This window comes from Nothobranchius furzeri, chromosome 11 (assembly GCF_043380555.1).
Source record: "Nothobranchius furzeri strain GRZ-AD chromosome 11, NfurGRZ-RIMD1, whole genome shotgun sequence".
Lineage (NCBI taxonomy): Eukaryota > Metazoa > Chordata > Actinopteri > Cyprinodontiformes > Nothobranchiidae > Nothobranchius > Nothobranchius furzeri.
In genome coordinates this window covers 22,084,385-22,097,996 of record NC_091751.1, presented here as the reverse complement: position 1 = coordinate 22,097,996, position 13,612 = coordinate 22,084,385, and the positions used below count along the sequence as shown (strand labels likewise).

Here is a 13,612-nt window from a genome sequence, read left to right as displayed (position 1 = left end):
CTCCCTCTAGTGGAAGATTCCAGGTATGTCATTAAAATGGTATGATTTCCAACATTATGCACAGATTCGTTTTATTTAAAATACTTAACATTTTAAAAAGCCTGTCTACTATCTTATTTTGCATAACCATAATTAAATAAGATCATATATTCATTATATTTATAAACTTATAGCCATATTTTTTAGCCAGTCATTAAAAGCCTTCTAGAATTAAGAGTATTAACAACAGAAAAGCAGGATTTTAAGTTTTACACTCATAAATCTATCAGTCTTATACTTAATGATGTGGTGGAACAGCTTGTACTCATGATAAACATGTTTATTTTATAGGCCTTAGAAGTACTAGATAGACTGGCTCTGTCCAGGGTGAACCCCGCCTGGTTGCCCAGTGACAGCTGGAGATAGGCACCAGCCCCCCGCGACCCTACATGGACAAGCAGGTTCAGAATATATATATATATATATATATATATATATATATATATAAAATAAATTAAAACACTACATTTAAATCTTAAGTAAAAGTTTTTTATTAAAACAGTTACAAGTTGTACAATATTACCGATGTGTTCCACACTGACATATTTCACAGAAATAAGCCTTAAAAAACACAAAACTTAATATTTATGAAGCTACGTTTGCAAAAACAAAAAGTGACATTAAACCCACCATTATCAACAATGTCCTGTTTTACTACCAAAGGTAAACACGCTGAAGAATATTCCTGAACCTTTTGTGTTTTTTGTCTCTTCATTTTGTCAAATGAAAAAATAATAAACTGAACAAAGGAGGATGAAAAAAAATCAGTATCTGTATTTTGTAGAGTAATCCTTGGGAGACACCACCAAACCTCTTCCTTTCCTTGCTCCTCGATACACAGTTTCAACAATATCTATCATCTCCTGTTTGTCCTCGATTATCCAGTTGATCTTGTTATTGTTACCGGTGCCCAAATCAATCATGATGTGTTTGTTCCTGGAAGAGAAAGACAAAAATATCACCTTAAAATATGTTTACTCAGCTGCCCTGTCTATTGCAACATGTGGAACTGGAAGAGCTACCTGAAAAAGAACATGACAGTGCAGGGGTCGTACAACTCGTACATCTTATTGAAATCAGGCACTTCTGTGATGTCCACGAGGTAAATGACAGCAAAGTTCTTCACCTGTAAATAAACAAACCAAGAATGAATTAAACATGGCATTTGGAGCACGCCAGCAGGTAATGTGACGCGACTCCTGAATCTGAGCCAACCGGACTTTATATAATAAAGACAGGAAACAAATCAAACCTTTTCAGCGATGCTGTAAAGAACCTCGTCCATCTTCATACATGTTGGGTCCCAGTCGTGTCCGAAGCGGATGACGAGGACTCGGTCCTCCTCAGACAGGATGGCTTGGTCGACCTGCCATCCATTGTGGAGATGCGGTAACATGTACGACATCTTGACTCAAAAATGAGCAAATTCTAACCTGAAATGGATCAAATAAAGAGTTCAAATCGATCACAGCTGAACATTAAATTAAACAAACATCTCTGAGTACCAGAGAACGGTTTGACCGGCAACAGCTAGCTAGCTAGTTAGCGTTAACCATGGATACAATCTGAAAGACACAATTATGAAACTTCCCACTAAATATTCTGAAACACTTACCCCAAAATATAAAATAGAGTATTTAAGTGGCGGGAAGAAAACGGACTAACTATAGATAAAGCAGCTATGTTCAATGTGACTTCTTTTAAACCCCACGGAAAACAAACGCTTCACGACGTCATCAAATCAGCGACGCAGGAGACGCGTTAAATTTACGTCATAGTCGCTCAATTCGAAAAACTCTTTTAAAAAGTCCCAATTTATTTATTTATTATTTTTTAATGTGAAAGCCGCACACAAAAAATAAAAATTTTAAATAATTAATTATTTGAAATAATTACTTTTCACTCCAGCAAGTACTTTTAAAATAAATATATTTACGTTATGTTTTCCAGCAATATCTTTTTGGATGATCATCTTTTTGGATGATCAACTAGAGAAATACTTCTAGTATTAAATGTATTTCGTATTCATGCATGGAGAACAAACAGATTTTCAAACAGCTCAATAACAAACAGAAATTATGTTTACAGTCTAGATAACATAATTAGAAATTTGCAACATGAATACATTTTTTAGGAAATCTCGGAGCACTCTTTATTTGTAAAGCTTGTTTGCCACACTTCAATTAAAACGTGCACGTGTTGTTTGTGTACTTTACAAAAAAAACTGTTAATATTTGATGCTGTGAAGTATTTCTGATTCTTAACAAGTTCACAAATTTAGAACAATGTGTATATTTGGCACACTTGCTGTAAAATGGATACAGCTTGAAAAATGATTAGTTTGGAGTTTTACTCTGCGTTCAAACTCAAATTCTTCCACAAAAAGAGATTCCAAAGAAAAATTTGTAAAAACCCAACCCTAACTCATCATGCAATGTCAAATACTACGTGTCGTACTTGATTTTTTGCAGGCTTCCTAACACACTTTGTAAATAATAAAATGTAAACCCTTTTCAAGCACTTTAAGATGGAGTTTTTAAATATTTTCCAGCACGTTACACCGGTGTTGCACAGAGACCGTTTATACTTGTTCACAACAATCACGTCACTTTGCTGTCTCATTAAAGGAAACGTCTGCACCATAAAGTCAGTTTCAGTTGTTTTCAAGGACTTATTTAAATGCTGAAGCACTTTTAAAACTTGAAAATACCATTACGAATAAACAAATAAATCATCAATCTTTCAGTCTTACTTAGATTTAGAGACGTTATTTTATTTAAAGTGTGGGTGTACAATTCTAATAGTGGAAAAACACGAAGAAAAAACACTTATTGTGCAATTTACTGCAGTACAATCAAAGAAGAAAAAGATAGTATAAAGGTTAAAGAAAAAACGTTCCAGTCTGACGACATAGCAGCACATTGTGGCACTCCCTAGAGAGAGAGAGTCTAAATGATCATTAGATATGTCTAAAAGTTATATTTTTTTCATTTCATGACTAATTAACCGCATCACTGTGGTAATGAATGACCCAGTGAATGATGAGTTCACCTTTCTCCTGTTAGAAGATTTGGTTTAAGACATGATTGATTAACAAACAGTCATGGTAGCTGACGTGGGATAAAGTTCTAATCTATTCTCCGACTACCATCACCACAGCAATCATCCCTTAAAGCTGACAAAAGGCTTGGTTTATTCGGTTCCATTTGGCTGGTTTTCATATTGCACAACATCCTCACTCTGACCAAATTCGGTCACTTAGCCTAAATTTCCACACACCATACTGGATCTGCAGGCTCCGAGCTGTAAAACCACACCCAGTTCCCCAAGACTGGATCAGGCTCCGGTGTCACACGCTCGCTTCAACACACGACGCATGGAGAGTTCACAAATAGAAGAGACCCCATGTCTCCATCAGTGGTTCTATCAACGTCACATCATATGAAGAAGGTCCATCAGTGTGTTGTTAGGCCACGATAAAAAAAAAAAGGTCATTATAATGTCTTGAGTCCCTGAGGAGAGCTGGATCAGACAGCTTTGGGATTATGGTGATGAACAGGAGCTGCTAGTCTGCAGGATGCTCTGGACATGACCGGTTCACCACAAACCATTCATCAATGCACCTGAAACCAAAAGAAAGATTATTTCCAACGGGACACACTTTACCCAGTCTCCATGTAGAATTAACGGTGCGTGAAGTAAGAATGACCTCCTGTGGTCAGATTTGGGTACTGCAGTCCACGTATCAAAACAAACAAGTCTGCTCTGAGAAACTGTTGACAGTTAGGGACCAGCACCATAAGATTCTAGACGACGAGTGAAGACGAGTCATACACAGTGAGTTGATAAGTAGATGAACACATTTCAATAATAATGATAATAATGATAATAATAATAATAATAATAATAATAATAATAATGATAATAATAGTAGATTGGAATTATACAGCGCTTTTTCAAGCCACCCAAAGCGTTTTCCATTATTCACGCACTCTTACATTCACACACTGCTAGTGATGGTAAGCTACTATGTAGCCACAGCTGCTCTGGAGCAGTCTGACAGATCTGCTGCCATTTCTGACCACCAACACTGGCAAGTCAGGTGAAATGTCTTGCCCAAGGACACAACAGCAGAGTACCCCTGGCGGGAGCTGGAATCCAACCCTCAACCCTTTGATCATGAGGCAACCTGCTCTACATCCTGAGCTACTTTTGCCCATTCGCTGTAATATTGAGTTGTTGGTAAAATTAACTTGATATATTTTTAGAGCCGACTGTGTTTCTAATTCATCATTAGCATTGTTAGCTCAGTGTTAGCATATAGCCTTCTTTACCCAATATTAGAGCCAACTAAAAAGATACTGTGGCTTTTTACAAGAAAGAACTCCTGGGTCACTCCTGTTAACTGGCTAACATTTTTTCCCATGACACTGCTGCCTTTTGCAATCCGGTATCAAATTACAAATGCTGGAGAAGACTGCCCCACTGAGTTGAATATGATTGGTTCTGGAATCAAGGTGTATGGAGGCGGGGCCAATTGTAAACAAAGACTACGTCCCTCTTTTGACTTTTTAAAAAGAGAAAAATGACAAAAATATTTGGATTCTTATTTCCTGATATTTGGACATCTCGCCTCGGAGTGGCTAACAGCAACGTGACTCTGTTACTGACTCAATTTGCAACATTGATGTTTTATCTCCGCAAATAACACAAGCCTGGAGGAGTTCTGCAGTGTGGCGGAGGTGCTAAGGCTATCCGTTAGCTTCTACTAGCTGAGATGTCTGCTGTTTCATTGATGCTAAACTAACAACAGCTCTCCTCGTCGTGAGCCAATATCTGTGAGTCCACGAATGTTAAGTGACAGAGGGATGTAGAACTGTCAGGATGTTCAAATCCTAAAGTTTCACCGTCTGTCCTTGCATGAAAAACTCTGAATGAATTTTGTAAACTCCGTCCGTCCATCCATCCATCCATCCATCCATCCGTTTTCATCCGCTTATCTGCGGCCGGATTATTTTGTAAACTAATAAGTAAAAATGGCTGAATCATCTATTATGTTACAAGATGGAAACAAACGACTTCAACTAGATTTGTTGTATTTTAGGACATGAACTTTTGGGGAGTTTCTTTTCAGTTTAAAGTGACAATATGTAGTTTTTACCATTAATCTCTGGAAATGCCCATTGAACTGTTGTTGTAAATGAATTAAAAGATGTCCAGTTGTTGAAAAATGTTGGAGGTTTCATGACATATAACCATAAAAATAGGTTCTAAAATACACGGGAGCGGGTCTAAGTCACTGGGCTTCGCCATATTGGATGCCATCTTTCCTTCTACGGAAGCCCGTGAGGACAGAATGCACTTACTGATTTGTAACAAATGGTTACAAAACTTTCAGCATTAATAAACATTGTTCTTTTACACATTTCCCTCTTCACTCACTGCAAGTGATAAAAAGGAATCTGATATTTTTCTTATTTTAATGGAAGTTGCACTCCCAGGATTTTTGACCCTAATCTGTTTGTAAGGTCTTACTTGAACACAAAAACAATGCTTGCTTGCAATTACTCGGGTATCTACTGCCCCCATCACCAGGGAAAATACACACTGTCACTTTAATTTTATGTCTGGGGCTCGTCTCAAGGCCCCCGATCCTCAGCTTTGCAAACACCGGTCTAAATGTTCTGTTACATGTTTAAAAAATATTTAGACGTAAAAAAGGTGCAACAAAAAAAAAGTGTAAGAAAAAACAACTTTTGATATTTTTGTAGTGTAAGCGGACATCTACTTCTACCTAGAGCAGCATTTGGTTTTGCTAGTGACTAACCAGCATTAACGTATTAGTCCAAGTTGTGTGTGTGTGTGTGTGTGTGTGTGTGTGTGTGTGTGTGTGTGTGTGTGTGTGTGTGTGTGTGTGTGTGTGTGTGTCTCACCCTTTGTGGTAGATACAGAGACAAGGCAGTCTGGCAATGGTGTCCCCCTGCTCCAGCTCCTCTAGACAGATGGCACATTCCCCACAGTCTCTGGACAGGATGTCCTCTGTAGAAGACATTGTGGACAGACAAAATAAGCTGCACTGAGTGTCCTCTCAATCCTGCAAAACCCATCTGGGATACCAGCAGACCTGAAATCATCTGAGCTCAAAATCCAGTCTTTTAACGGGTTGTGTGAGGAATTATATTATTTTATAACCTGTGTGTAAATCTGTTTGTTAGAACTTTAGTAAATATCTAAATTATCATGCTACTGTTTTCCACGTGAATCTAATGTTTTTGTTGTAAAACAGCTTTAGCTCCAGAACTCCTCCGTGTAACATGATTCCAGTTTAAGTCTCTTGACTGATACAAAAACAAGACGTTGGGTTTTTATTTTGAAAGAGATGAAGCAGCGACAGGATCAGCAAAAAGGATGAAGTAAATTAGGACCCGTTCCTTTGTATTTTTATTGTTTCTTAATAAAAAAAAACTGTTTTTATGAATACTTTACTTGGAAACACCTCTGCATGTGGGTGATGATAGTCCTGATCCAGCAGAGGAGCCACATTTGCATATTTATCAGCAACATGCACACACCTGTGAGTGTGTGTGTGTGTTTTACAGGTGCTCAAACTTCACAGGCGTGCATATAAGCGGCTGCTTAGATGCGCAGCTGCATCACACGTTTCGACTGGGGTTTGATCTCTTTTCCTGTTTCTCTCCTCGACAGTCTAGAGGTGCATGTTTGTGGTTTTGAAAATTGCTCAACACACATTTTACTAATTTTGCTCCTGAGATCTTTCATTTGCAGGTCAGGAAAGATTGCAGTCGAACCCAAACCACGAGTGTGATGCAATTTAAGGCTGCAGAATGAACATCTACTTAAATAAGGTAGAAATGGTTCAAAACTGCAGGTAAAAAGTAGTTCAAGTAGTATTTTATTTCAAATTTTGTGACGTTTTTATTAGTTCTTCATGGGTACGTCATCAAATGAGTCAAATATGTGAGATCACCAAAGAAGAATCAGTAATAAAATGTTTTATTTAAATGTTAAATGCCTCAGACTTTCAGTAATGGTTTGTAAACAGAATCTGTCGTGCATGTCCAGGTGAGGATTTCATGTGCACAATTATACAATTCGTGTTTTTCTGCAAACTCTAAACAGCCGTTTTCAAAGTCTGTTACAGTAAGTATACGATTGGTCAACCACACAGGAAAGATGCTTTTTATCAGCGGCTGTTTGTTGGGATTCACATGCATCATGTCACCTTGTTGCTGCTTGACTTATCTGCAAACATTAACATGCTGAAATGAGCTCCTCTGTCCAAAAACTGGTACACAAACACACGTTTTCAAAGGAAGTCCTGAACGAGAATGTTTGCAGGTGAGCAGGATTGACCTTAAAAGGTCACGTCACACTTCCTGTGCTCACCAGACATGTGGTTGTGGACTAATGACACACTGTCACGTATAGGTTCTCCTCTGCACCAACAGCCTTTGCAGGCTGCACAAAATCCCTCTAAGGGCCACAAACGACCCACGGGACTGCACGTTGGACAGCCCTGTTTAACAGTGGAAGTGACCAGTAGAGGGAGCAGTGGGGCGAATGCCAACAAATCTCCATTATGCTTGATTTAAGGGCCTTTAATAACTTCAGCCAGACTGCAGCTGCTGTTTTATCCACCACCATGTTAAAATCAGTCAATTGTGCAAGTCTGGAGGTTGCCTCGTGGTCCCCCTGCTGGTAGAACATCCATGTTACCCTGCAGGTCTGAGAGCACAGTAGGGCTGCTCGATTATGGCAAAAATAATAATCTAATCTAATTTAATCTAATCTATTATAATCTAATATAATATAGTATAGTATAATAAAAACTAGGGCTGCTCGATTATGGCAAAATAATCACGATTATGGTGACTGAAATTGAGATCTCGATTATTTTAGAAGATTTTTCAATTAATGTTGATTTTATTTGTTTTTATTCAGTCATAAAATTGCTCAGGGCACAATCAGGACAAAAATAAATAAGAAACAAGATGATCACTAAAATAACTCCTGATTCCCAGTATAAAAAGACCAATATACTTATAGCTCATAGTTTATGACCCAAGGGCTATAGACCTTGGTTTAACTCATTTAAGTCTAACCAGTACAGACCCAAATACCAATATCTTGCTAATACTGACAGCAAGAATTATACAGTGGCATTTATAACAAATAAATGCAAATAAATTGATGTTCACAAAATGTTGCATAACATTTATTTAGTCGTGTCAAGGTGCTGTAGGAGAGCGCACTAGCACCGTGTCCTCAGAGAGATTAGTGATTATTTATCAGTGTGAGGAACTTATTTCTACCTTATTTATCAACTATGTATTTACAGGTCCATCAGTTAATGTAATAATTGTCCCAACCACAGCTGCACCCCCCACCCCCCAACCCGGTCTCACAGCAATCAGGGGCAAGCTGCACGTGTGTTTAGCACGCCGCACGCGCACATTTGGCCGTTTTTATCGGCTCAGGAACCTGCAGGTACGGTGTGTGTCACTCACTCTGGTTACTCCAACAGGAAGCCGGCTCTGGGAGCCGTTTCTGTAGCGACTGACACATCACTACATCATTCCCTTTCCTAAAATCCTGAAGAACGGTCGGAAGCGCAGGCGGAGTGTTTAGCTAACCTGCAGGAAATGTCGACGACAGTTATCCAGAAAGTAGCTAAACCAGAGATGTTTCTCAGGTGTTCGCCAGGTACTTTTAGGATTTAAAAAGTCAAGAAGGGGGTCTGAAAAGCTGCTGAAATAGCGTCAAAGTCGATAAGTTGGCAACACTGTGGGAGTAGGGTTGTCACGGTGTGAAAATTTAACCTCACGGTTATTGTGACTAAAATTACCACGGTTTTCGGTATTATTGCGGTATTTTTTTAAACGTGCTACATTTTCACACAATTAAATAAACCCTGTATGTCAGGAAATATTGTCCTCAGTTTGTGTCTAACTTTTGCCTAAAATGTGTTATTTTGTAATTATGTTGTTTATTTGTTTACATTTTTTCCCTTTAGTCTTTAAAATACCAATATTTGCCCATAACTTCTTATTTTATGTCTGTTTGATGTCATCATTTAAAAATATTAGATTACATGATACTCAGTATTCAAGTAGCCTTCTAATCAGATACTTTTTTACCCTTACTTGAGTAATAAACCCTATATCAGGAAAATATCATCCTCGGTTTGTGTCCTTCCAGTGAGCTTTGCAGATGTGGGAAAATGTCATCAGGCAGTAATCGTTGTTAAATTCATAATTATTCTCGGAGAGAGACCAACTCTTATCTGCCCCTGGGAGCCCCGTAATGCATAGCGTCATTTCAACATGGGGGTGTCCGCGACACGGTTTATATGCAGGTAGCGGCGCTGCGGCTGCTTTATATAGCGACTCGTTGCATTCTCCCTCAACCCAAATCCTCGGATCACCCATTTTAGCTAAAATGCTAACGTTAGCTTGCCTTGCGTTGGCTGTAGAGTTGTGGGTGATGGTCACGCAGATGTGTCATGAGATTTGAAGCGTTGCTGCCTTTCACAGACACTTTTTCTGCACGTGCTGCAAACAGGATAGCCGTCTTCTATCAACTGTCCCTCGGCATTCTTCAAATATCTAAAAGATGCCCATACTTCCCACTTTGTCTTCTTTGAGGGATAAAAAATGTCCTCCTGAGTGCTGCCGTCTCCTCCTTTGGCCGTTATTTCAGCTTTAGCTTCAAGAAAGTTTTGGTTGTAAACAACAAAGTGCGCATGTGCCGCCGGCAACTTCAGCAGATGATACGGTGGCTGGTAAGGGTCACCACGCCTACACCGCAGCAATGGTAAACCCACCGAGATAATATAGTTTTTTTTAAAAACAAGACGGTTATTATTATTGTCAACTTTTTTTTACCGGGGTTTACCGCTACACCGGTTACCGTGACAATCCTAAGTGGGAGGAGCAAATAATCGGCTTGTTTTGTTTTCATAATCGTTCAAAACTCAGATCGTAATTGGGATTAAAATTCGATTAATTGAGCAGCCCTAGAGCACAGGTTAAAAAGGAAAGACATATTCAGCTAAAAGGTATAGAGGAGGATCTTTTTCTTCCGGGTGGATAATCTGAACCATTGGTTTGCATAACTGTCAATCATTTTGGTGAACCAGTCAAGCAAGGCCATTGTTGTACGTGATCGTTGCTGGATGTCCTCTCTCAACTCAGTTCTTTCCTGACATTCAGAAACATCCTCCACCTTACCTTTAATGTAGACGTGTTTTCATCATCGTTTCGGCTTTAACTCACAAAATAAGAGCAGCAAAAACTTTCAATCCCAACTTTTGTTTGGGCTCATACGGACAAACGTCGGTGATGAGCCAATGAAAGGTGAAACTGTAGAATCTTACTGTTATAGGTGAGGTGTGTTTTGCTGAAACACACAAGCAGGTGCTTCTCTATTTCATCTGCTTCCATGAACTTGGAGCAAACAGGACAATGGAACCCTGGGAAATAAAAACAACACATAAATCTGTTAGCTCACCTGCACCACTCAGCCCCTGATCTGCTTACATCCTGGCACTAGACGTCATAACTGGGTCAAACGCTACTAGACGTTGAGATAAACACACTTTCTGTGAGGTCTCCCTCAAAAAAGACAAAGAAATGCGTCATGTTGTCGCAGCGTGTTTGTCTGAGCCCAGCGTGGGGCCCTCGCAGTCGCATCATGACCGAAGGTCGCTGATGAGGCCATCGGTGATTAGACTTCCTCATTACCTTCATCAGTAATTAAAAACAGGAGGAGGTTGGAGTTTTATGGATCCCTGTTATGAAACAGCGATGACCATGAAAAGGCCTAATCTCCCTGCTGTTGTGTCGGCTCGTCTCCTGCTCTGTTTTGGTCTGATCTGGAACCCAGAGCGCTCATAAACAGCCAGACTTGCAGATTCAGGAAGTTGAAGTGAGCTGTGTGTGTGTGTGTGTGTGTGTGTGTGTGTGTGTGTGTGTGTGTGTGTGTGTGTGTGTGTGTGTGTGTGTGTGTGTGTGTGTGTGTGTGTGTGTGTGTGTGTGTGTGTGTGTGTGTGTGTCAGGCAATGTGTAACCAGCAGGAAGCTCTTATCTGTTGACCTACATAGGGCACTCTTCCCTCTCAGGCAGGCCAAAATATAAAAAAAGAAAACAAGCCCACTTTGCAAAACAGGCAAGTCAGAAGAAGGAAGACAAAGGGCAGAGCGGAGCCACCTGTGGATAGAATAAATGGGCAGGCAGCCAAACAAAGGGCTGTCATCACACAGACACCAAACATGCCAGGTTTCACGTGTCAGATGGAAAATTACTCCACGTGTCCAAGCATCTGGGGAAGTGTTGTGGAGCCATAAAGAGAGAAATAGGAGACAACAACACCAAACATAGCGTTGACTCTCTCTGCTGAAGCAGGAAGGAACACGCTGTAGAGCTGGAGATTAAAGAATAACTTTAAATGACGTAACAGCCACGCGCAGAGCTGATAAAACTATCAGAACATGTTGAAACTGGTCTGAAAGGAGGGGGGGTTGGTGGTCTGGGGCTTCAGGATCTTACCTCCCAGCAGGCGGGGGGACAGGTGAGCAGGTAGTGACCCGATGAGTAACCTGTGCGCGTCAGGGCCCAGCTGGCCCTCATCACCGTCTCCATCATCCAGGCTCTGACTGTGCGACCCTGACCTTGCACCGGCCGGGATACTCAGCCCGGGGTTGGCTGGTCCTTCACCCATGTAGCGGATCCGGGGCCCGTCGGGTCCGTTTGTGTACCTAAACCCTGCGATCCTTTCAGCTGCACCGGAGCTCCCAGAAACGGGGAGGTCGGAGCTGGAGTAAGCCCGAGTTCTGCCGTCAAGCGCCGGGCTGCTCTGTTTCGAGCCCATGCCGCAGGATCCGCGAGGTTTTCAGAGCTTCGAAGTTTGTTTTTGTTTGGTTTCAGCCACGACTCATGATCACAGCGAGTCCTGAAGAGATGACACCAACAAGGGCAGTCACGCCGTCGAGGTGATCCAACATCAGAGTGTGACTGCGTGCTCCCTTTGTGCGTAAAGTGCGTTCCCGCAGACGACCCGAGAGGATTTCACTTGTTCTGGTTTTGTTTTGGTTGCTCTTTCTTAGCCCTTCCCCTTTTCAAACAATGGAAAAGCAAAGCGGAGGGCACCTCAGCAGTCCCGCGCCTTTAGTTCCTCCGCTCCTCACCAGCACACAAAACAAGAGTTTGGCTCGAAGGCTCCTCGGCAGCGATTGTGTTTTTGGGCTTAACTGCGGCCATCAGAACATAAAAATAAAAGCAGGGGTTGCCCTCCTCCTCTCCCTCCTCCCCTGGTGGGGCAGAGCAGTGAAACTTACCAAAGTGCACCGCGTAAACACACACGGACCTTTCAAAATAAAAGCTTTATTACAATGATTGGAGAAAAAAATCTTACCAAAAAATATTCTTACATTTTTCTGTTTGAAATCGTCACAGCCATTAATATTCTCACTGATGAAAAACTATCCTTTAAACATATTTGGGAAGTTTAATTCACTGGGGAAAATATGTAGAAATTAAAAGCATCAATTAAAATCTTTAATAAATAAAACAAAGTAACAAAATAAAAGTAATTTCACTTCAAATTATGGAAAACACTATTCCACAACCAAAACTGTTAAACCAGTGAAGTTTGAAGGAAAATGAGCAGAAAGTAGAGTAAAACTGAATAATTAGTTTAATCTTTTTTTTACTTTTGATGCTCTCACAGATAAATACATTTACTGACATTATCATTAAACATGTGCTTCAACTTTTATAATCATTCTCCATTCGTTTTGCTCTTTAACTGAAACAGAAATGCTAATAATAATAATAATAATAATAATAATAACAATAACTGGATATTTTCAGGTAGTTTAAGCTTCTTTTATCAGAAGCTATGAGAGATGAGATTGTGTACTATTTCTTCTCCACGCTGTCTTATTAGTTTTATATAAGCAAATCGTATTTCCTGAAAGGACAAAGTGTGCCAGACTGTTGAAAATGGTCAGCTAACAATGAGAGGAAGTCAATAAATATTGTGTTCTGGCACCTTGCAGCAAATCGACTGAAGATCGCACTGGTTCCAGTCCAGGATCAACAAATGCCCAATCACAAGAGTCCCTTCAGTTTGAAGGTAGGACCCCGCCCTGATTGATTCATGGTGTCCATGGAGACGAGGGTGTCTAATGGATGGATGGATGGATGGTGGGTGGATAGATAGATGGATGGATGGATGATGGATAAATGGATAGATGGATGGATGATGGATGGGTGGAAAGATGGATGGATGATGGATAGATGGTAGGTGGATAGATAGATGGATGGATGGATGATGGATGAATGGATAGATACATAGATGGATGGATGGATGATGGATGGATGGATGGATAGATGGATGGATAATGATACTGACAAAGCTAACATTAAACTTTTGGAGGAACTGTAGCTGTATGACGTCACTGCCGCATGATTGGATAATTGTAATCTTGGTCCAGTGCTTAAAAATATCCTTAGGGGCCCAAAGGTTATTTCATTTTATTTATTTATTTTTT

At 40.3% G+C, this 13,612-nt stretch overlaps 2 protein-coding genes across 2 annotated transcripts; both read right to left on the bottom strand.

The window, feature by feature from the left end:
* Positions 1-514: 514 nt before the first annotated feature.
* On the bottom strand, positions 515-1,799 carry txnl4a (thioredoxin-like 4A). Its single transcript, XM_015955694.3, has 4 exons — positions 1,655-1,799; positions 1,292-1,472; positions 1,062-1,165; positions 515-975 (listed from the first exon to the last, which is right to left on the bottom strand). Exons 2-4 carry the CDS (start codon positions 1,442-1,444, stop codon positions 804-806), a joined length of 429 nt encoding a protein of 142 aa, XP_015811180.1. The 5' UTR covers positions 1,445-1,472; positions 1,655-1,799; the 3' UTR covers positions 515-803.
* Positions 1,800-2,791: 992 nt separating this feature from the next.
* On the bottom strand, positions 2,792-12,139 carry LOC107383206 (E3 ubiquitin-protein ligase znrf2). The gene is made up of 4 exons (XM_015955693.3): positions 11,607-12,139; positions 10,436-10,531; positions 5,973-6,078; positions 2,792-3,662 (listed from the first exon to the last, which is right to left on the bottom strand). The coding sequence occupies exons 1-4, from the start codon at positions 11,926-11,928 to the stop codon at positions 3,605-3,607; spliced, it is 582 nt and encodes a 193-aa protein (XP_015811179.3). The 5' UTR covers positions 11,929-12,139; the 3' UTR covers positions 2,792-3,604.
* Between the last annotated feature and the right edge of the window lie 1,473 nt (positions 12,140-13,612).